Source organism: Podarcis raffonei, chromosome 17 (genome assembly GCF_027172205.1).
Source record: "Podarcis raffonei isolate rPodRaf1 chromosome 17, rPodRaf1.pri, whole genome shotgun sequence".
In the NCBI taxonomy this organism is placed as follows: Eukaryota; Metazoa; Chordata; class Lepidosauria; order Squamata; family Lacertidae; genus Podarcis; species Podarcis raffonei.
In genome coordinates this window covers 6,368,081-6,390,976 of record NC_070618.1, presented here as the reverse complement: position 1 = coordinate 6,390,976, position 22,896 = coordinate 6,368,081, and the positions used below count along the sequence as shown (strand labels likewise).

Below are 22,896 nucleotides of genomic sequence, written 5' to 3'. Positions count from 1 at the left end.
GGGGAATTATTATTACTATTATTATCCCTATTTTCGCTGGCGAAATGTTGGAGGGTATGCTGCCCTTTGCAGCGGCGGAGCACCCGCTGCGCCCTGCCCAGCCCTCCTGCCGACGGGCGGGCGCTCATGAACTGGATGGGAGAGACGCAAAGGGAACTTTTCACCCTCCGCTCGCCCACCCCTCGTCTCCCAGGCACGGCGCAGGGGGTGCTGTTCTTCACCTTCCGCACAAACTCAGCCGCTTGACGGGCATCTCTGCGCGCCCGGGGCAACGACTCTCCGGCACCCCGCACGCTCCGCCAGTTGCTCCTTGCCCAGGGTGCAAGGAGGGCGCTGTACCTCTTCGCTAATGGCACAAGGAAGCCTCCGTAGGTCTTTGCATGTGGTCAATCCCTAGTAATGTTTTTAAAACACCGTGCAAAACCCGCAAAGCGAAGCAGATAGGAGCTGAAGCAGCACACTGTTTCGTGGCTAGAACAAAACACGCACAAACCCCTTAGCGCAGCTGGCGAGCGGGGGTCTAGCTACTGGCGCGGAGGTGATTTGGCCAGGAGAAAAGGCAGGCGGAGAAAGGATAATTACGCACAAAGACGAATCATCCGCTTCTGCTCTCGACACTCCCCATCCATTCTCGTATTGCTTGGCTTTTCTTCTCTCTCCAGAACCAGCGCTTGCGCCTGATCCTGAGCCTCGAAGTGCTGGCAGTCGGGCTCCGATGAGTTCAAAACTGTAGCTAAAGAATCGCACGCAGGAAGGTCGCAGTCAGCTCGCGCGCTGAGGCTCCTTAGTGCGGAGGCGTGGTCGTCTAGGGGGCGTCTCTCTCGCCATCCCCACCCACCTCCCCCGACTCTGCCGTCGACGCTGCGCCCCTTTAGACGGCTCCTTCCTGAGCTGCCGTCGCCCGCCTGGTCTGCCTGCCCAGCTCGCCGTGATGCCCGCCGTCTGGAGCTCGACGCTACCCTCGCGGCTGCTGCTGCTGCCGCTCTTGGCGCTCTGGCTGTGCCTGGCGTCGAGGAGCGCGGCAGAGACGGCGGCGTGCGCTCCCTGCCGGCCCGAGCTGTGCGAGACGGCGCGGTGCGCGGCGCCCGAGCTGACGGCGCGGGACGAGTGCGGCTGCTGCGAGCGGTGCCTGAGCGCCGAGGGCGAGCGGTGCGGAGGGGCGCGGGGCGCTCGCTGCGGCCCGGGGCTGGTGTGCGTCAGCCAGCGCCAAGCCGAGCCTCCTGCCGCCGAGGAAGAGGAGCAGGAGCAGGAAGAAGGCACCGGGCGCTGCGTCTGCAAGGAAGACGGCGTCGTCTGCGGCTCCGACGGCCGCTCTTACAGCAGCGTGTGCGCCCTGCACCTGCACAGCTGGCGCGCCCTCCACAGCGGCCGGGAGCGCGGCCGGAAGGCGCACGACGGCGAGTGCAAACTCGGTAAGCCTCTGTGGGGTGTGGGCCACTGGGGGGGCAGTGTTTGGGGTGTCGCTCACCCTCCGAAGATCGCAATCTATAGACTGGCCCTCGCCAAATTTCTACGCCTTAGTGTTAGTCAGCCAATCGGGAAATGCTTGTGTTTCTGAATGTTTGCATGGTTGTACCGTGGTCCAGATAAATGCCCTTCTTGTCTGTTTGGACAGTTAAAATCGAGACATCCACACCTCTTAGAACCACGGGGGGCAATTTGATTTTTAAGTGGGGCAAATTGGAAGCTTGTTTAGACGAAGTTAATGGGCTTTTAGGCTTCCTCCAGTGAATAGGAGTTCACTTTTTGAATATATGTCGCGGGGGGGGGGGGGTGTCAGGATTTTAGAGATGCTTAGGAGAGGCATGGCCTCAAAAAGGTTGGGAACCACTGTCTTAGAATTTTAAGCATCTTTATTCAGAAATAAGTACCACCAAGTTAAATGGAGATTCCTTCCTCGGAAGTGCCTTGGCAGCCTTAATGGGAGCTGTCTACTTTCCCATCACCAGAGACACCGAAAGGTGGGTGTTGATGCTGGGACATTCAGCTGCAAAGTGATGCACTGCTTTGGGCAGGAGCGCAGGCAAAGCAGCCCGCTCTCTGGGGTGCCCCAATCCCAACAGCGTCAGTACCAAAGAGAGAGCACCTCCACCTGCACTATCTATCTATCTATCTATCTATCTGTCTGTCTATCTATCATCTCTATCATCTATCGATCTATCATCTATCGATCTATCTATCTATCTATCTATCTATCTATCTATCTATCTATAATTTTCTGTTTTACAATTTAGAATATTCATTTGAACAACCTTAAAATATCAATGACTTCCCTTCTTTTCTTTCCATGGTTCATTTTGCATAGCATAAATCCCTGCCTATTTTATATAAACTAAACCATTCAGCATTCCATTATTACTTCCATCAAAACTTATTTACACTGTTGAATTTATCTTAATGCTGCCCATGTTTTCAAGTGTACACAATTTCCCCCCATATGTTCAATAAACGTTTTCCAATCTTCTTTAAACGTATGTTCTTCTTGCTCTCTTATTCTATAAGTTAGATCCGCAAGCTGCGCATATTCCACCAGTTTAAGTTGCCATTCTTCTTTAGTTGGGATCTCGCTTGTTTTGCATTTGGGGGCTAATGAAACACAGGCTGCAGTAGTGGCATATATAAATAACCGCCTGCACTTTCAGAGGAAGAGCACAGAGGCAGCTCATTGGCTGTCTGAAAACCCCTGGAATCTAGGTGAGGATAGTCTCTTTATCTCCATTGGCTGCTGAAGAATTACAGACCCAGCTGGAAAGGAGGGGAAGTAAAGGAGTGACAGGTGTTCAAGTGAAAATAGTATTCTGGGCCGGTCTTGTTCTCAAGTTGACTCGTGTAATCCAATCCATGTTTACTGAGAAGTCCATCCCACTTACTTCAGACTAGTGTGAATAAGCCCAAGGGAGCAGGTGGCGCTGTAGTCTAAACCACTGAGCCTCTTGGGTTTGCCGATCAGAAGGTCAGTGATTCGAATCCCCGCGATGGGGTGAGCTCCCATTGTTCTGTCCCAGCTCCTGCCAACCTAGCAGTTCAAAAGCATACTAGTGTGAGTAGATAAATAGGTACCGTTGCGACGGGAAGGTAAATTGCATTTCTGTGTGCTCTGGCTTCCCTCACGGTGTTCTGTTGTGCCAGAAGCGGTATAGTCCTGCTGGCCACATGACCCGGAAAGCTGTCTGTGGACAAACGCCGGGTCCCTTGGCCTGAAAGTGAGATGAGCGCCGCAACCCCATAGTCGCCTTTGACTGGACTTATCCATCCAGGGGTCCTTTACTGTTACCCTTTTTTACCATTAAGCTGCAGCTCCCTGTCTCTTTTTGGGAGAGGAAATTAAATACCTACAATTCTATGATTCTACATGCAAGGGGTTGTGGGTACTTCAATGCATGGCACTTTTGATGGATTTAGAAGGTCAGCGGTTTGAATCCCCATGACGGGGTGAGCTCCTGTTGCTTGGTCCCTGCTCCTACCAACCTAGCAGTTTGAAAGCACGTCAAAGTACTAGTAGATAAATAGTACTATTAGATAAATAGGTACCACTCCGGTGGGAAGGCAAACGGCATTTCCATGTGCTGCTCTGGTTCTCCAGAAGCGGCTTAGTCATGCTGGCCACATGACCCGCCCGGAAGCTGTACGCCAGCTCCCCCAGCCAATAAAGCAAGATGAGCGCCACAACCCCAGAGTCATCCATGACTGGACCTAATGGTCAGGGGTACCTTTACTTTTACCTTTACCTTGCAGAAAGGTACAGAATAGTGGGTACATTTTTTTCTTAAGAATTGAGAGCTAGGAAGAAGCCCATAGAAAAATATGGAGCTGTGCACACACCTCATCATGATATCAATTATATGGGTGGGGCTTATCTCTCCCCCCCCCCATATTTTATTCAAGTTGGCACCCCTGCTGTCTACAGCTGGGAATCTAAACCTGGAAGATCCCCCACCCCCCTTTTCCCTGTGGTTCTAATTTTGAGACCTGGCAATGTTGCAGAATTTCTCTCCCCCCTGCAAATCCAAGGCACATGTTGTGCTGCAGCCCATATGGGTCCCCTGCTGATCTTGGACAGCTGACAGGCACTAGCGAAAGGTCCAGCATGTCCAGGTTTCTGTGGTAAGCACAGGAATGTCCTGGGGAGAAGATTCTGCCTTCTGATGGAGTCAGACACTCCCCTCTCATTGTGAGCTGCGGCACCCAGCTGGGACTTCTTAGCCCAGCAGGCGGATAATTCTCTGTCTCCATTCCTGCAAGCCAACATTGGTAGGTGTGTGTGACAACCCACCTGCCAATCACCTGACTTCGAGGTTTCCCAAGTACCTAACAGCCAGCTGGCTGAGAAAGGATCATCTGCATAATCAGCATAATCGGCCATTCAGCCTATCCAGCCTCCACCGGCTGCATACCTGGTGTTGTATATGATTTCAGGTGTGGGTCACTTGGACAAGGTTGGTGGTTCAAATCCCCATGATGGAGTGAGCTCCCATTGCTCTGTCCCAGCTCCTGCCAACCTATCAGTTCAAAGGCACACCAGTGCAAGTAGATAAGTAGGTAGCGCTGTGGCGGGAAGGTAAATGGCATTTTCGTGTGCTTCTGGTTTCACGGTGTCCCATTGCGGCAGAAGCGGTTTAGTCCTGCTGGCCACATGACCCAGAAATCTTTCTGTGGACAAACGCCGTCTCCCTTGGCCTGAAAGCAAGATGAGCGCCGCAACCCCATAGTCACCTTTGACTGGACTTAACCATCCAGGGGTCCTTTACCTTTTTTACCTGCTCAGGCCTCAGGCTGTGACTTGACCCGCCAGCTTGTCGGAGTCTTTTGTGCAGTGCTTCCCAAACACCCAACAACCAGCTGGCTGAGAAAGCAGCTTTCCACAGGGTTCGTCTACATAATCGAGTTCCCGATGGCAAACTCAGCATCCAGCCTATCCAGCCTCCACCTGCTCCACACCTGGTGTTTGTATATGATTTCAGGTGTGGGTCACATGTGCATGCCTTGTGGAACTGGCCTCATGGGCCCAATCCCCACCAGATCTCCCCGCCCGGGCTGAATTCTCGTTTTGCTGGCCTTGAAACTGGCTCTGGTCAAATTGGACTTGCAGGACTTTTTAAGCATTAGGAGAACATCGCCTTCAACATTTCTCTGCTGAAAATAGGGACATCCTATTCCATAATAATAATAATAATAATAATAATAATAATAATAATAATTTCAGTATTTATACCCTGCCTATCTGCCCACTATGGGTAGCTTCCAGCTAGAAAAGAGGTTTAAAGACTGTCAAAGTAAGTGTTGCCCAAACTTTAAAATGGAACTTAAGAATGGAAAGCGTAATACTGGTGGTCAACAAAAGAGGTTCAAAGACTCTCTCAAGGTAAATCTTTAAAAATGTAGTATAAACACCGACAACTGGGAAACACTGGCCTGCGAGCGCTCCAGTTGGAGAACAGCCTTTACCAAAGGTGTCATGGGCTTTGAAGACACTCGAACTCAGGATGCGAGGGAGAAACGTGCTAAGAGGAAGGCACGCTTGGCAAATCCACACCGTGATCAACTCCTGCCTGGAAACCAATGTCCCCACTGTGGAAGGACGTGTGGATCCAGAATTGGCCTCCGCAGTCACTTACGGACTCATTGTTAAAACCATGTTTATGGAAGACAATCTTATTCGGCTACTAGTGATCGCCAAAGACAAAGAAAGAAGAGAGAAGGTATAAAAACGCAACAGAACATTGAACATTAAAAACCTCCCTTTACAGGGCTGCTTTCAGATGCCTTCTAAAGATTGTATAGTTACTTATCTCCTTGGCTTGTGGATCGCATAACTGCATACCCTCCAACATTTCAGTAACAACAACAACAACAACAACAACAATTTCTTTATACCCCGCCCATCTGGCTGGATTTCCCCAGCCACTCTGGGCCGCTCCCAACAGAATATTAAAAACACGATAAAACAGCAGACATTAAAAACTTCCCTAAACACGGCTGACTTCAGGTGACTTACCCAACATTTCTCCAATGAAAACAGGGGCGTCCTAAGGAAAAGTGGGACATTCTGGGATCAAATCAGAAACCAGGATGGCTTATGTAAATCCGGGAATGCCCCTGGAAAAAGGGACGCTGGGAGGGTCTGAGATAATGGCTGGCAAATTCTGCATCTTTAACCTCTCATTGACGGCGCCCTGTTTGCAAGCTTGAAAAGCCACCAAGTTTCCCTCCAATATATAAATGTAACCTGATATCTTTCTTTTCCGGCACCTATCTGTCTCGAGAGACAATGGAGTGCACCTCCGGGGGTGAAGTCAAACCACTGAGTTAGCAGCACTGAAGTGATCTCTTGGATGCGCAAGCCTGGGCCGTCTATATGGAGGTCCTGGGCTCACCCTCCTCTCTCAGCCCCACAGGGTTGTTCTCAGGATAAAACCAGGGGGAGCAGGTGAGAGATGCTTCGGAGTTATTTGGAGCAGGATAGAAATGTAACAAACAAAGAGCTGTCTGAACGGAGCTTTTGGTGGTGCTTGCTCTTATATCCCTGACTGCCTCTGTAGCTGTCCATTCTGATGATAATGAAAGCTCTGCCAAAGAGGGGGCTTTTATGTGTCAGTAAGTACCTCATTATATCTTAACCCAAGGGCACTAATTTATTCATGTATAATCAGTGGGGTAATATTTAACAGTCCCCTTTGGGACGCAGGGTTGTGTGTAACAGCTGCTTCTCTGCCCATTTGTAATCAAGCCCATTCCTTCGAGTTTGTTATATGCTCTGTGCGTTTTTTTTTTTTTTTTTTTTTTTCCTAATGAGCATTGTGGGAATCTGGGGGATTCCATAATTTTTAATTGTTCTCATTTCGATACCAGCACAACCCAACTTCAAAAGTACATTTCAAAGTCTGCGCCTTTGCCTGCTTCACAGGATGCCCTGATTTATTTAATGGAATGCCGTTCAGAATGAAGAGAGGTGTGTGTGTGTGTGTGTGTGTTTGTGCCTGTGTGTCTGTGTGTCTCCAGATCTTTTCATTCATGGCTTTGTCGCGCTTTCTCGAAACAAAGCCCAACCCCATTCCCTTTCCCGTGCCTCAGGCAGAACTTGGGATCTCACCAGAGATGAGAATCTTTCAATGGACCTGTGGTTCCTTTGAGCCGCCCCAACCCGACGCTCGCTTTACAATACTCTGAACAGATCAAGTCACAAATGACAGCTCTCCTTTTCTCCCCGCCAGTGCTTTTCGCACTCTTTAATCCTCTTGCTGACTCCGCCAGCAGAAGATTAGTTCAGAGCTTAGCTCGTTTCCCTGCCTGTGCGGTTACATTTTCATAAATTAGATTTTTTTCCTCCCTCCCCTACAATATATTTGCATGGGTGTAGTGAAATCGTGCAGCTTGGCTCTGAGCTCTGCAATCTCCTTTCCTTCCTTGTATCTTTTGTTACAGGGATGGTGACAACCCCACCCATGATCTCTTCCAGGTCTGTTAACAAAGGCGGCAGGATGCCTCCTTCGTGGCATGACCCTGGTTCCTCCCCACCCCTCTTATCCGAATAATTCCCTTTTAAGAAGACTGACATTCCGGCTAGCTCAAGACTGATTTCCCCTGCCCCTCCCACATGTGTGTTTGGACAAGTAAGTGTGTTGTATACCGTTGTGGAGGAAAATGTAGACTGGCAAGTGTCCACGTGTCATAGAATCATGGAATTGTAGTGTTGGAAGGGACCGTGAAGGTCCGCTAGTCCACCCCCGTGCAATGTGGGAATCTTTTGCCCAATGAGGGCTGGAACCCACGACCCTGAGATTAGGAGTCCTATGCTACAACCAATCCAGAATGCGGCAGCTAGACTGGTGACTGGGAGCGGCCGCCGAGACCATAGAACACCGGTCTTGAAAGACCTACACTGGCTCCCAGTATGTTTCCGAGCACAATTCAAAGTGTTGGTGTTGACATTTAAAGCCTTAAATGGCCTCAGTCCAGTATACCTGAAGGAGCGTCTCCACCGCTATCATTCTGCCCGGACACTGAGGTCCAGCTCCGAGGTCCTTCTGGCGGTTCCCTCCCTGCGAGAAGCCAAGTTACAGGGAACCAGGCAGAGGGCCTTCTCGGTAGTGGTACCCGCCCTGTGGACAGCCTTCCCACCAGATGTCAAAGAGAACAACAACTACCAGACTTTTAGAAGATATGTGAAGGCAGCCCTGTTTAGGGAAGCTTTTAATGTTTAATAGGTTTTGTATTTTAATATTCTGTTGGAAGCCGTCCAGAGTGGCTAGGGAAACCCAGCCAGATGGCAGGATTTCTGTGTCGTATGATTTTTTTTTGCGGGGGAGGTCTTGTGCTACAGGGTAGGCAATATAAAAAATCTATATAAGGGCTTGCGCACCATTGTTCAGGGTTCTCCTCCCTCCTGCATGTGGTGCGTGGGGACCCTGTTGCAACAGTTCCTTGAATAAAGATCAGGCTTACTAGCCGCTTTGCTCCTCAGTATACTCTGCTTGGCCTCTATTATTTTCTCCTGCCCATAGGAGAACCCACTTAAAACTCTATACAGGCTCCGGAATATCCCATAAGGGAAAGGGATCAGTTTTTCTTATAACACACTCACGGAAATTAACTGAAACCTGAGTTAGTCAGGGCCTTTCATTTAAACTTTGAGTAAAAGTTACTTCAGTACAACCATTGGCTATGAAACATTTTTGATGGGTTCTTGCAAGGAAGAAAGTAGCAGCTACCCTTTTCTGAATTCGCTTTTTCTCAAGATGTGATTGCATCCACATATTCCGCATTCTGCATACTGTACCCCCTCATCGTGAAATTAGCAACCCTCCCCTCTATTTCTGTTTTGCAGAATTTTATATATTTATCTCTCACGACAAATGGGAGAAGCTTCTCCATTGTTCCTGCTACATGCATTAATAGGGTGCAGATTTTCACAGGCCTCACGGCCACAGCACTCTCGGAATACAAAAAACTCTCAGAAGGAAAAATCTTCAGAAATGATCTGACTTAAAAGAGGAAAACTGCATGCAAATCAGCTAAGAAACGGCAACCCACCCTCCACCCCCACCTCAAAGGGCTTTTATGAACAGTGATGCTCTCTGACAACCGTAACATTGCCAGCTACAAGCAGAAAATCCACTTCTAATATTCAGGAAAATGAAAGGGCGAGACTTCGGGGACCTCACTTTCAAGCAAACTGGTATCCCGTTGCACCAAAAGGCTTTGAGGCTTGCTTGGAACTTCTTAGGGGGGAAAAACCCCAGCCCTCCAAAACCATATGGGCCCGATCCAGTCCAAAGTCTAGCACTTTTATAGCATGTAATTAAAATAGGAGAGTAAGGGTAAATGTGGAAGAATAGCGGGAAATGGCTTCCACTCTCTCCTGCCATCCTACAAGAAGCATCCACAGGAGACTGCCAATGTGTGTGTTTGGGTTTTTTAGGGGGGGTTACCTATTTATTTTTCCCAAAGTAGTTTTCCCAGTAGTGATGTATGGAAGTGATTGCTGGACCATAAAGGAGGCTGATCGCTGAAGAATTGATGCTTTTGAATTATGGTGCTGGAGGAGACTCTTGAGAGTCCCATGGACTGCAAGAAGATCAAACCTCTCCATTCTGAAGGAAATCAGTCCTGAGTGCTCACTGGAAGGACAGATCCTGAAACTGAGACTCCAATACTTTGGCCACCTCATGAGAAGAGAAGACTCCCTGGAAAAGACCCTGATGTTGGGAAAGATGGAGGGCACAAGGAGAAGGGGACGACAGAGGACGAGATGGTTGGATAGTGTTCTCGAAGCTACCAGCATGAGTTTGGCCAAACTGTGGGAGGCAGTGGAAGACAGGAGTGCCTGGCGTGCTCTGGTCCAGGGGGTCACGAAGAGTCAGACATGACTAAATGACTAAACAACAACAAACTATTTATTTCCCTGAGCCTTTATTCATTCAATAGCTCTTCTCTCTTTTTTTGATGATAATATTTATTAGTTTTCAATTACAATAATCCAATAATAACATCATTATAACAATGGCAAATTATAAAACAATTACTAATACTAATCATTCAGGTGCCAAATGATATAATTTAGGTCCCTCCCCCCCGCTTGCTAGAATTGATGGTTTGGTGACTTTCTTTATTTCTGCGTTCCAAACTCTTATTAATTTTAATTGCACTTCAGTCAAAATAACAATCCCTTTTACAACAACTGCAGTCTTAATGACTTCCATTCATATTGACACATTAAATGATTTATAAAGCTACAAGAGAAGCATTCAAACTATATCCTTGTTCTTCCTGTGTGTGGCAATTATTCTGCCCATGATGTTTCTTCCTGTCCTTGTAAAATATTATGTCTATCTTTTCCCAGTTGTTGCTGTTCTTCATCATGCCTTGGGCGGAGCTAATATTCCACTGTTGTTTCAGAAGTTCTTCATTGCTCCATCCTGTTATTCACTCAATATCTCTCTCATTGATTGCTTTTCTTCTTTCCACAACCGAAAAAGTTAGTGGTGGAGTGGAACATGGATAAGCAGGGATGAAATACTGTATTTTTCGCTCTATAAGATGCACCAGACCACAAGACGCACCTAGTTTTTGGAGGAGGAAAACAAGAAAAAAAATATTCTGAATCTCAGAAGCCAGAACAGCAAGAGGGATCGCTGTGCAGTGAAAGCAGCAATCCCTCTTGCTGTTCTGGCTTCTGGGATAGATGCGTAGCCTGCATTCGCTCCATAAGACGCACACACATTTCCCCTTACTTTTTAGGAGGGGGAAAATGAGTCTTATAGAGTAAAAAAATACGCTACTTCTTCTTTCACAGCAGGAACGGTGATGTCATCTCTTGGGGGTGCTCTCTGCCTGCTAAATAAATACGCTTCCCCCAAGAGTTTAGTTCAGTTGAGATTCCTGCATTGCAAGGGGTTGAACTAGATCCCGTCAAACTCTATGATTCCAAAAGGCCAATTCACCAGATAAACTAAGCCAATGTTGAGGTCCTAATTTGGCTCTCATTCTATGATAGGGTTGTAGAGGGCGGGGCAGGACTACAAAGCCCATCACCTCTGGCCATTGGCCATGATAGCTGAGGCTGATGGGAGTTGAAGTCTAATAACCTCTGGAGGCCTCACAAATTACCTTCCTCTGTTGCAAGCCATCCTCATAAGTGTCTCTTGACAGTCCAAGCATTTGTCAATGCTCAGGTCCTCTTGATGTTGACATGAGCCAGAGTGGATTTGATTTAAATCAAATTGATTTAAATCAAGATTTAAATCACTAGTCAGTAAGACTTGGTTTAAATCGTTTTTTTTACAGAAAGGCTCATTCTTGCTGCTGTAATCTTAGTACAGTGGTAGTAAGGTAAAGGTAAAGGGACCCCTGACCATTAGGTCCAGTCGTGGCCAACTCTGGGGTTGCTGCGCTCATCACGCTTTATTGGCTGAGGGAGCCGGCGTACAGCTGGTCATGTGGCCAGCATGACTAAGCCACTTCTGGCGAACCAGAGCAGCGCACGGAAACACCGTTTACCTTCCAACTGGAGCGGTACCTATTTAACTGCTTGCACTTTGACGTGCTTTCGAACTGCTAGGTGGGCAGGAACAGGGACCGAGCAACGGGAGCTCACCCCGTCATGGGAATTCGAACCGCAGACCTTCTGATCAGCAAGTCCTAGGCTCAGTGGTTTAACCCACAGCGCCATCCGCGTCCGGGTTAAATACTTAATTCGTTCCAGAGGTCCGTGCTTAACCTGAAACTGTTCTTAACCTGAAGCACCACTTTAGCTAATGGGCCCTCCCGCTGCTGCCGTGCAGCCGGAGCACAATTTCTGTTCTCATCCTGAAGCAAAGTTCTTAACCTGAAGCACTATTTCTGGGTTAGCGGAGTCTGTAACCTGAAGCATATGTAACCTGAAGTGTATGTAACCCGAGGTACCACTGTATTTACAACCAGATGAAGGTTTCATTTTTGGAATAATAAATTTTCAGAGTAGTTTTTACAGTTTTATCAAAAATTACTGACTTGCACAATTATTGCACAAAGATCCCAAGACTCATGGAGTCTTCTGCTCACAAGCTTGCACTTTCATTTTTACTGCTTCAGACTTAGCTACTTCTGCAGATCTACTCCACTCCAAACAATCTGTTCATTGAACCTCTTGGAACTTAGCATTTAAGAGGTAAGGGGTTGATTCTGTGGATATAAATTTGCAAAGGAACAGTGGGATTAAGGTTTTTCTCTCAACTCTGTATGTTTATTTTATAACATTTTTCTTGTGAAGAAAAGGCACATTATCTCTGCAGACACAAATTCACACTTTTGAGAACTGCAAAAACAAGCATCTGTGGTAATATCTTCTCGTTAGAAAAACTGCCCCAAATAATCTTACAGAAACTTCTGGAAGAGCATGACATTGTGAATGGACTAACTGAGTTCATTTACCCCCCAAAAAATTAAACATTGCATATAAAGCCTCATGCTACATAATTAAAAACAAATCTTTATTTCCTGATGAATAGCCTTTGGACTACAATGTAACTTAAATAGAAAACTATCTTTAGAAAGACTTTTCCTCCAAAAGCATTTTATTTTAAAAAATCCAATTTAAATTTTAAAAATCCAATTTAAATTTTAAAAATCCAATTTAATTTTTTTTAAAAAATCCAGTTTAATTTTTTTTTAAAATGTGATATTTTCAAAAAAATCACTGGTTTCTATCCACCCTGACATGAACTAAAATGAATATGTGATTTCAGCTGCCACAGGTCCTGACAAGATACTGCAAGGAAGAAGCAGAATCATGCCCAGCTCGTTTTGAGCTTCTATCATTCCTATGAAATGTGCTGCTTTTCCAGATACGACACTGACATCAAAGCATGCTTCTTCTACCTCTCTCTCTCCATTAGAAATCTGAAATGCAATCTTGCAAAGAGGAGCAACATGGTTCTATATTTATCTCTCATATTGGAGCTCCTGTTATGTTTATATCCGTTGGCAGTAATGCAAGAGACGGTGGCAAATATACTGAAATAGTAAAGTGGAAGGGAAATGCCAAACATCTAAGCACAGCTAAATCCGAAAGATGAAATAATCGCTCACGCTGGTGTTGCCCATTCAAATAACTGTGCCCGTCTTGACTGAGAGCCAAAGACAGTTCGAGTTCAACCAAATATGTTGTTTGAAGCAGTATCAGGTCATCCCTGGAGGAAGTATGCTAAAGATAACTTGTCCTTGTCATACGAGTATATGACTGACAATATCCACCAAGTGGATCCACCAAGCAGGAGTTATGGTTTACTACTGAAAACACTCTGCTTAAAAAGCAGAGACATCACCTTGCCAACAAAGGTCCGTATAGCTAAAACTATGGTTTCCCAGTAGTGATGTATGGAAGTGAGAGCTGGACCATAAAGAAGGCTGATCGCCAAAGAATTGATGCTTTTGAATTATGGTGCTGGAGGAGACTCTTGAGAGTCCCATGGACTGCAAGAAGATCAAACCTCTCCATTCTGAAGGAAATCAGCCCTGAGTGCTCACTGGAAGGACAGATCCTGAAGCTGAGGCTCCAATACTTTGGCCACCTCATGAGAAGAGAAGACTCCCTGGAAAAGACCCTGATGTTGGGAAAGATGGAGGGCACAAGGAGAAGGGGGACGACAGAGGACGAGATGGTTGGACAGTGTTGTTGAAGCTACCAGCATGAGTTTGACCAAACTGGGGGAGGCAGTGGAAGACAGGAGTGCCTGGCGTGCTCTGGTCCAGGGGGTCACAAAGAGTCGGAAACGACTAAACAACAACAACAACTGAAAACACTGAACTAAACAAAATAGGTAATATATCTTCTTCCTCCTCTACAGACCGAGTGGAGCAGTTAATGTAAGGCAAAACTTGGAATGTGATAACATCACACCATGTGCTCCCAAGAGAAGGAGATATTCTTAATTTGTTCATCCCTTTCGTTTCATTTATGAATTGACTTCCCATGATACACCTCAAAGTGATTAGCAATGAAAGCATAATAAAAACATCAATATGGAGATGCTCTCTTTGACAGTGCGTCCCCATCTAGTTCCATGAGCCAATGTAAAGACACTCTCGCTCAATCTTTGGTTACCGCACCTGCCCTGTCCTGAAAATCAATAACAATTAAAGAAGAAAAATCAAAAGGAACATTAGCTAAAACCCAACTACAGTGGTACCTCGGATTAAGTACTTAATTCGTTCCGGAGGTCCATTCTTAACCTGAAACTGTTCTTAACCTGAAGCACCACTTTAGCTAATGGGGCCTCCTGTTGCCGCTGCGCCGCTGGAGCACAATTTCTGTTCTTATCCTGAAGCAAAGTTCTTAACCTGAAGCACTATTTCTAGGTTAGCAGAGTCTGTAACCTGAAGCGTATGTAACCTGAAGCGTATGTAACCCGAGGTACCACTGTATTACCTAGTTGGACCAACAATCTGACTCAGGAAAAAGCAGCCTCCTATCTCCCTGTGACCTTGTGTCAAAGTAAGTGTTGCCCAAACTTAAAAATGGAACTTAAGAATGGAAAGTGTAATGCTGGTGGTCAACAAAAGAGGTTTAAAGACTCTCTCAAGGTAAATCTTTAAAAATGTAGTATAAACACCGACAACTGGGAAACACTGTGAGTGCTCCAATTAGAGAACAACCTTTACCAAAGGTGTCATGGGCTTTGAAGACGCTCAAACTCAGGACGAAAGGGAGAAACGTGCTAAGAGGAAGACATGCTTGGCAAACCCTCACCTTGATCAGCTCCCACCCAGAAACCTGTGTCCCCACCATGGAAGGATGTGTGGATCCTGAATTGGCCTCCACAGTCACTTACGGACTCACTGTTAAGACCGTGTTCATGGAAGACAATCTTACTCACTGATGAGTGATTGCCAAAGAAGAAGAAGTTGCCCCACACTTTCCAGGGCATTTGCCCTCCCTTTTCCGTATTGCAAAAAATCAGATCTTTGGGAGAAGTTGGTTTGCTGTGCAAGACCACGCGTCAACTGTAACAGCACAACCTGAATTTGCTGGCATGAGACTGAATCCAAGCTGAAAAGAGCTACAGTCTTGAAGCACCCCAAAAGAAAGAAAAATGAGGAAGAGGAGGTGACAGAGAAGAGGGAGAGAGAGAAGGAGGAGGTCCTTGACAAGTGAGATCACATTCCAGTGTAAGATAATCTTTTCCGTTTAGTAAAACCCATCTGGTGAGGACAAAAATGTAAGTGATGCTAAATGTGTGAATCTTTATATAGAGAGATCTCTACTAATAGCCAGCCCATTCTCAAAGTAGGAAAAGCGTATGTAGCCATCCACACTAGAGAGGGAGATACCAACAGACATAAGGGAACTGCAAGGTTTGCAGCAGTGTATTGAAAGAAAATAAAGAGAGGTTGACCCCTAAAACAGCCCAGCGAGGACTGGACATGCTCCCTTGTTGCAGAATGCTGTTGACAGGCAACAACTGAAAACTGCAGCGGAGGAGAAACAGAACGAGTATTCTAGGAAGCGGAGTGGCCGCCTGGCACTCCAACGCACTGACGTTCCACACTGCAGGACTTGGTTGCAAGATCCGCTTGTTTTGAGGAACCTCAGGCCCTGGGGGACCAAGTGTGATCTGCCAAGACTCTCTATCTTGCCCTAGAGACTCTTTTCAGGGCCCAGCCTCTCCTGAATCACACTCTCCCCCAGCCTTGCGTCACACGCTCCTTTAGTAGATTTGCCTGGCTAAGGGACTTCACTCTGGATTTGTGAAGGGTTTACTCCTTAGCCTTTGACCAAAGGTGTCTTGGGTTTCAAAAACGCTTAAACTCAGGACAAAAGGGATAAATGCACTACGAGGAAGGCACGTTTGGCAAACCCTCACCATGATCAACTCCTGCCCGGAAACCTATGTCCCCAACTGTGGAAGGACGTGTGGATCCAGAATTGGCCTCCACAGTCACTTACGGAGTCACTGTTAAAACCGTGTTTATGGAAGACCATCTTACTCAGCTATGAGTGATCACCAAAGAAGAAGACTCCTTAGCCTTTCCTTCTCCCAGAGAAATCCTTCAAGGCAATGGAAGTTTAGGATCAGAGTTTTCCTTCTTCTAGGTAGGCTACCGTCCCAGGTTGACAAGCCCCATCTGCCCCTCATTTCTGCAACAGCAAGTGCAGAAATCACCTCCTTGACTGTTGAACCCGCTATTGGCCATCTGCTAAAACCCAATAAACTGACTTGACTCAATAAACAGGCTTTCTTGCTCAATAAACAGGCTTTCTGCAAGCATCTCTTCGTCTCTTCCCCTCGCCTTCCCTCAAGATTTCCACACTGGAAATTCTCCTTTATAGTTGCTTCGTTATGAAACTGCCACTTGGGACAGTGACATTTAGTTAGCTTAATCTATATTTTATCCAATTTCTTAGCCCAACTGACTTTCAAGACATCTTACAACAGATCTATAAATGTGCAAATCTTCCATCCAGGTACACTATTGATTCTTGTTTCTAAAAGTGGGGTAGAGAGCAAAGGACATCACCAATAATGCAAATGAAATTCTTGTGAAACTAACCATCAAATATATTGGTCTCTAAGCTAAACCACTGAGCCTCTTGGGCTTGCCGATCACATGGTTTGTGGTTCGAATCCCCACAATGGGGTGAGCTCCCATTGGTCTGTCCCAGCTCCTGCCAACCTATCAGTTCGAAAGCACACCAGTGCAAGTAGATAAATAGGTACCACTGTGGCGGGAAGGTAAGTGGTGTTCCATGCGCTCTGGTTTCCATCACTGTGTTCCATTGCGCCATAAACAGTTTAATAATGCTGGCCACATGACCCGGCAAGCTGTCTGTGGACAAACACCTACTCCCTCGGCCTGAAAGTGAGATGAGTGCCACAACCCCATAGTCACCTTTGACTGGACTTAACTGTCCAGGGGTCCTTTACCTTTTTACCTTTTTTTACATTCAAATCAATGAATTTTTAGGTTATTTCATCACGAGCCATTAACGTTGCTATTCTTAATCCGCAGCTGTGGATGATGAATAAGTAGCATCAAACAGCAAAAGATGGCCCGAAATGTTTTAAAACATGGATTTTCTTTGAAAACTTTCAGTAAGTTGAATAAAATAGTAAAGGACAATATATATTGACCTCTGGCTCCAATTCCGCTCTTCCCCCCACAAAAAAAAAACCCCGTATCCTTTTTTAAAAAAAAATTCAGAAGGCTATTGTCACAATTCCAAAAATCCCCTGGAAGGTTGACATCAGATACAGAAGAAGATAATTGCAATGTATTGTATCAGATTGAATTTGCATTTAATGCTCTTCAGTTTGGCAACCTCAGAGGTTCAGCGGACTAAGTGAAATAAAGCAAACCTTTTTGAATGCAACCCATTAAAAGCTTGACGCTGCAACAGTAACCTCTGTAAATAATGAAGACTTTCCAGCTCATGTTTGTCACAGCAAAAGTGTAGCGTGAATTAAAAGATGGGGAGTGATTAAACAACTGAATCTTGTTTGGTGGCAGGTTACCAAGCAACTATGAAGTGCCTGAGACAACCATTCTGCAAGAGACAAAAGGAGGGAGAAGGCTTCGTGCCTGAGAACCGCTAAAACATTTCAGTTTCAGAGTCTTGCCACGAGGTGCTTTCAGCAGTTTCTTGTTTGAAGTACAACCTCAGCACCAATTAGCATGGCCCATTAGCATTCTCTTGCTGAATTTCAGCTTGCTGGAATCAGGTATAAGGCTTATAAGACAGGGCGTAGACACTTAGCGCAGGGGCTCGAGTCGATTCCCAGAAAACAAAGGGAAGAAAATATCTGAAGGGGCTTGTCAGGGAACTGCCATCGGAGCTAGAGGAGGAGGCAAGGCTCTGGAGCGATGCTGGAGAAGGGCCCAGCAGAGGGAGAGGCAGCCCATCTGCTGGGGAAGGCAATCAGCGTAACACCAGGGGTGAAGGGGGGCGGATGGGGGAATCGGTGGAAAGGCTCCAGGACTCCTCGCAGGAGACCAGCGGGGAGAGCACAGATCCTCCGCTGCCCACGCCCACCCTGCGCAGAAGACTTTCGCGCAGGGAGAGTAGGAGGAGACTTGGTGTCAAGGAACTTCTGTGTTGGAAGAAATTCAAGAAACGCCCACTGACGGATTCTGCTAGTGACTGAGCAGCCACGGAGCTAATGGCTGTCCAGACAAGAAAGGTTTAACCAGGCAACCAAGCCCAGAGTGGCAGTAACTTACGCACGAACAACCCCTATAACCATTACAGGGCTGTATTTTTTCAAAACAGTTAGGTGGGTTTTGCAAGCAGTTCTTATTCCCTTAGCATGGCCAATCACAGCAACTGACTACCTGAAAGATCATTATCTCCCTTTATGAAATTGCCCAGGTGCCAAGATCCTGAGGTGAACTGCTTCTTTGGTCCCATCAACATTCAAGGTGCGGTAAGGCTGGGCGATGTCTGGTTTTCAACATCGTGATATCACCTGCTAAATATCACAATACAAAACAATGTCTGAAATAAGGATGGAGCTATGTAGAGGCATTGGCTCGCTTCACGTTTTTTCTTTCTTTTTTATAATTGTTATTAAATTTTCTGTTTTACAATTTAAAGTACTCATTTTTGCATCCTTAGGATATCTATGACTTCCCTTCTTCTCTTTCCATGGTTCATTTTACAGATCATAAATCCCTGCATATTTTACAAAAACTATACCATTCAGTATTCCATTATTACATCCATCTAAACTTATTTACACTGTTGAATTTATCTTAATGCTGCCAGCCTTTTCAGCTGCACACAATTATTTCTCATATATTCAATAAACGTTTTCCAGTCTTCTCTAAACGTATGTTCTTCTTGTTCTCTTATTCTATATGTTAAGTCTGCTAGCTGCGCATATTCTGTCAACTTAAGTTGCCATTCTTCTTTGGTTGGGACCTCACTCATTTTCTATTTTTGGGCTAACAAAACACAGGCCGCAGTAGTGGCATACATAAATAACCTTTTTTTGACACCTGGGAATTTCAGCCTGAATTATCCCCAAAAGAAAGGACTCTGGAGTTGGGGGGGGGGGGAGTACTTTTAAACATTTTTTTCAATTCATTATGCATCATTTCCCAATATGGCTTTACGTTTCCCCCCGCACTGTGATTTTGATTTTTGCATAACACACACACACGCCATGGTTCACAATATATTGCCAGGTCAAAAATTATGAAAACAATATCACAATATGGACTTCAAACCGGTTTTGGCCAATATATTGATATATTGCCCAGCCCTAAGGTGTGGTTATGGGACGTGGGTGGCGCTGTGGGTAAAACCTCAGCGCCTAGGACTTGCCGATCGTATGGTCGGCGGTTCGAATCCCCGCGGTGGGGTGAGCTCCCGTTGTTCGGTCCCAGCTCCTGCCCACCTAGCAGTTCGAAAGCACTCTTAAGTGCAAGTAGATAAATAGGTACCGCTTTATAGCAGGAAGGTAAACAGCGTTTCCGTGTGCTGCTCTGGTGCTGGCTCGCCAGAGCAGCTTCGTCACGCTGGCCACGTGACCCGGAAGTGTCTCCGGAAAGTGCTGGCCCCCGGCATCTTAAGCGAGATGGGCACGCAACCCTAGAGTCGCTCACGACTGGCCCGTACGGGCAGGGGTACCTTTACCTTTACCTTTTAAGGTGTGGTTGGACTCAACCCTCAGGGTCCCTTCTAACTCTACAACTCTGTGATTCTATGAAATGTGGAAAAATGCAAATCTTTTTCCACTGTAAGCCTGAGGCAAGAGTACTACTATCTCCTTTATCTTATCATTTGCACAGCACACGCCAAGGAATAGTGACACAAATAATTTTTATCATCATTAAAGGTGTATGACTACTCTCAGGAAGACAGGCAGGAGGGAAGGCTGCTCAGAAAATCAAGGGGGTGGGGAAACGTCAGTTGAGATTGCAGGGGACCCCTGGCCCCTTCTTATTCTTTGAGTGGCAGCTTTGATCCCAGGCTTGCTAATGATCACCTCTCACTTTCCACGTTCACGGAAGGACAATTACCGCAGTGACACAAGGCTGAGGCCAGAGCCCCGGAATTTCAGCACCGAGACTGGGAAAAGCTTGTGGGGGATGTTACACCCGTTGCCTGAATCTTAGCACCGAGGCTGAAGAAATGAGCGTCTCGCCATTCTGCAAGACAGATTGCACAGCACACAGATGCAGTTCAACTCGGGGCAAATCCGACTGAGCACTAGAGAGAGGCTGCACTGTGTGGTTGAAAAGAGGGCAAGACTGCCATTGGCTGCTTGAAAACCAGCTGCTGGGAACCACAAATGAGGAGAGCGCTGTTGCAACCAGGTCCTTCCTGGCTTCCCATCGACATGGGCCACCGGAGGCTGGTCTGGATGGGCCTGATCCAGCAGGCTTTTTTCCGCTTTCCATAAAACATATGGTTGCAAAAGTCAGCTGCCAAACAGTGGCCAAAGCCCAAGCACACACACGGGGTCTTAAGAAAATGGAAGACATGGTGGAGACTGTCATGTGGTTTATTCACCTATTTGCACCTTCAGTCTGTATGGAAGGAGTCCAGATCTGACAGCACAGACCTTTCAAGAGGGGCTTGTACCCCACAGAAGTGAAGTCCTTCTCTACAGCCAGCCCTGCAGCCAGCCTCTCCAAGATGGATCTCAGCTCTTCTTCCTCCTCCTTTCTCCCAGCCACCCTTGCTCCCAGAACATTTACCCTGGCAACCTTCCAAACCCCCAGTCTCTGTTTCACAACTCAGGGCAAGGGGAAAGGAGTTCTCTTGTACTGTTAATGTCCCTCAATTGCTCTCTATTGTTCCTTAACAGGGACACGGGTGGCACTGTGGTCTAAACCACTGAGCCTCTTGGGCTTGCCAATCAGAAGGTCTGTGATTCAAATCCCTGCAACTGGGTGAGCTCCCATTGCTCTGTCCCAGCTCCTGCCAACCTAGCAGTTCTAAAGCACGCCAGTGCAAGTAGATAAATAGGTACCACTGTGGCGGGAAAGCAAATAGCATTTCCATGCGCTCTGGTTTCCGTCACGGTGCTCTGCTGTGCCAGAAGCGGTTTAGTCATGTTGGCCACATGACCCAGAAAGCTGTCTGTGGACAAATGCTGTCTCCCTCGGCCTGAAAGTGAGATGAGCGCCGCAACCCCAGAGTCGCCTTTGACTGCACTTAACCATCCAGGGGTCCTTTACCTTTCTTGTTCCTTAGCTTAGCCACAGGAATTCCTCTGCAGCTTGCCTTCTCCTTTCATGTCCCAAATAATCAAAATCCTAGCATTTATTATTTTCTAGGGTTTACGGGGGGTCCTCTCCCTTAAATCTATAACAATACGGCAATAATTTTCTTGTGATAACTGGGGCTGCTGCTTCTCATCCCAGATCAGCTTTGCTTATTCTAATTCCCCGTGCAACATCCTCTGCTCAGAGCCCTGGGTTTACGGTTGTACTTCTCTATGGTTATAATCTTAGATATGTCATAGTTTTAACATCAAGCTTTTTGTCACTTAGACGCAAAGAGCCCAATCTGCATGTGATGTATAGGACAGCTAATTAGCGGGTGGAACGCCAGCTGAGTATCGTTGAATTTGCATCCATGGTGGCACTAAACCATCAGATTCCAGGGAAGTGAAGAGTTAAGGTTCAAAAGGCTTGGGGGACCGGAATATTCTAGATGCATGGAGATTGACACTTTAATGATCTCAGAAATGGCTTAAGATGACAGGAGCTAGGGTGACACAAATGCAGCATCGCCACCTGAGTGGCTTCAGAGGAGAAACGAGAGCTGATCCTTTGCTTAGATTTGCAGCCTAAAAGCGTCAAATTGCAGAGGGTGCTTCAGGAGTTTGCATTATTAGGGAGAGGGTATTATTAGTTTAAGGGGGGAAACCTGTGCAATTATCATGAAACCTATTTGGGGGTCTTTTAGAAATCTGAAGCTCTGTTGCATACCATCTGCTAACCACCAAATGTTCTTTCCTTTGTTATGAATAAAGAATATTTCAGCACCAAATACACACAAGCGTAAGCTACGGTGAAATTCATTAGGCTGCAGGTCTGCATGTGAACAGGGCAGGTGGGGAAAGTAGTTTCAGACAGGTAGTTTTATTGAGAGAGAAAGCCTTCAGGAAAGGGGGGGGGTGTGTACATATAGCTGAGGTGTGTTTTATGTTGTTGTTCTTTAGTTGTTTAGTCATGTCCGACTCTTCGTGACCCCGTGGACCAGAGCACGCCAGGCACTCCTGTCTTCCACTGCCTCCTGCAGTTTGGTCAAACTCATGCTGGCAGCTTCGAGAACACTGTCCAACCATCTTGTCCTCTGTCGTCGCCTTCTCCTTATGCCCTCCATCTTTCCCAACATCAGGGTCTTTTCCAGGGAGTCTTCTCTTCTCATGAGGTGGCCAAAGTATTGGAGCCTCAGCTTCAGGATCTGTCCTTCCAGTGAGCACTCAGGGCTGATTTCCTTAAAAATGGATAGGTTTGATCTTCTTGCAGTCCATGGGACTCTCAAGAGTCTCCTCCAGCACCATAATTCAAAAGCATCAATTCTTCGGCGATCAGCCTTCTTTATGGTCCAGCTCTCACTTCCATACATCACTACTGGGAAAACCATAGCTTTTACTATACGGACCTTTGTTGGCAAGGCGATGTCTCTGCTTATTAAGATGCTGTCTAGGTTTGTCATTGCTTTTCTCCCAAGAAGCAGGCGTCTTTTAATTTCGTGGCTGCTGTCACCATCTGCAGATGCCATCAAGTATTAACCACCAACTCTCACTTGACTCTTTTTTTAAAACCTTGTGACCTTGGATGTACTAAAGATTAAAGACAGAGTGAAACCTGCCGGTACCATAACATAGAGGAGCTTTAAAAAAAAAACCAACCAGGTGCATTTTGCCATCTGGGCTGGCTTATCTCTCCTACGCACATCAT

At 46.5% G+C, this 22,896-nt stretch overlaps 1 protein-coding gene across 1 annotated transcript in view; it reads left to right on the top strand.

Moving 5' to 3' along the window:
• The first annotated feature begins 510 nt into the window (after positions 1-510).
• The window catches only part of IGFBPL1 (insulin like growth factor binding protein like 1), a 35,710-nt gene continuing 13,324 nt past the window's right edge, over positions 511-22,896 (top strand). The window contains exon 1 of the mRNA XM_053370555.1: positions 511-1,412. Within this exon, the coding sequence (XP_053226530.1) occupies positions 932-1,412 (481 nt within the window). The 5' untranslated portion in view covers positions 511-931. The remainder of the gene's footprint in view (positions 1,413-22,896) is intronic.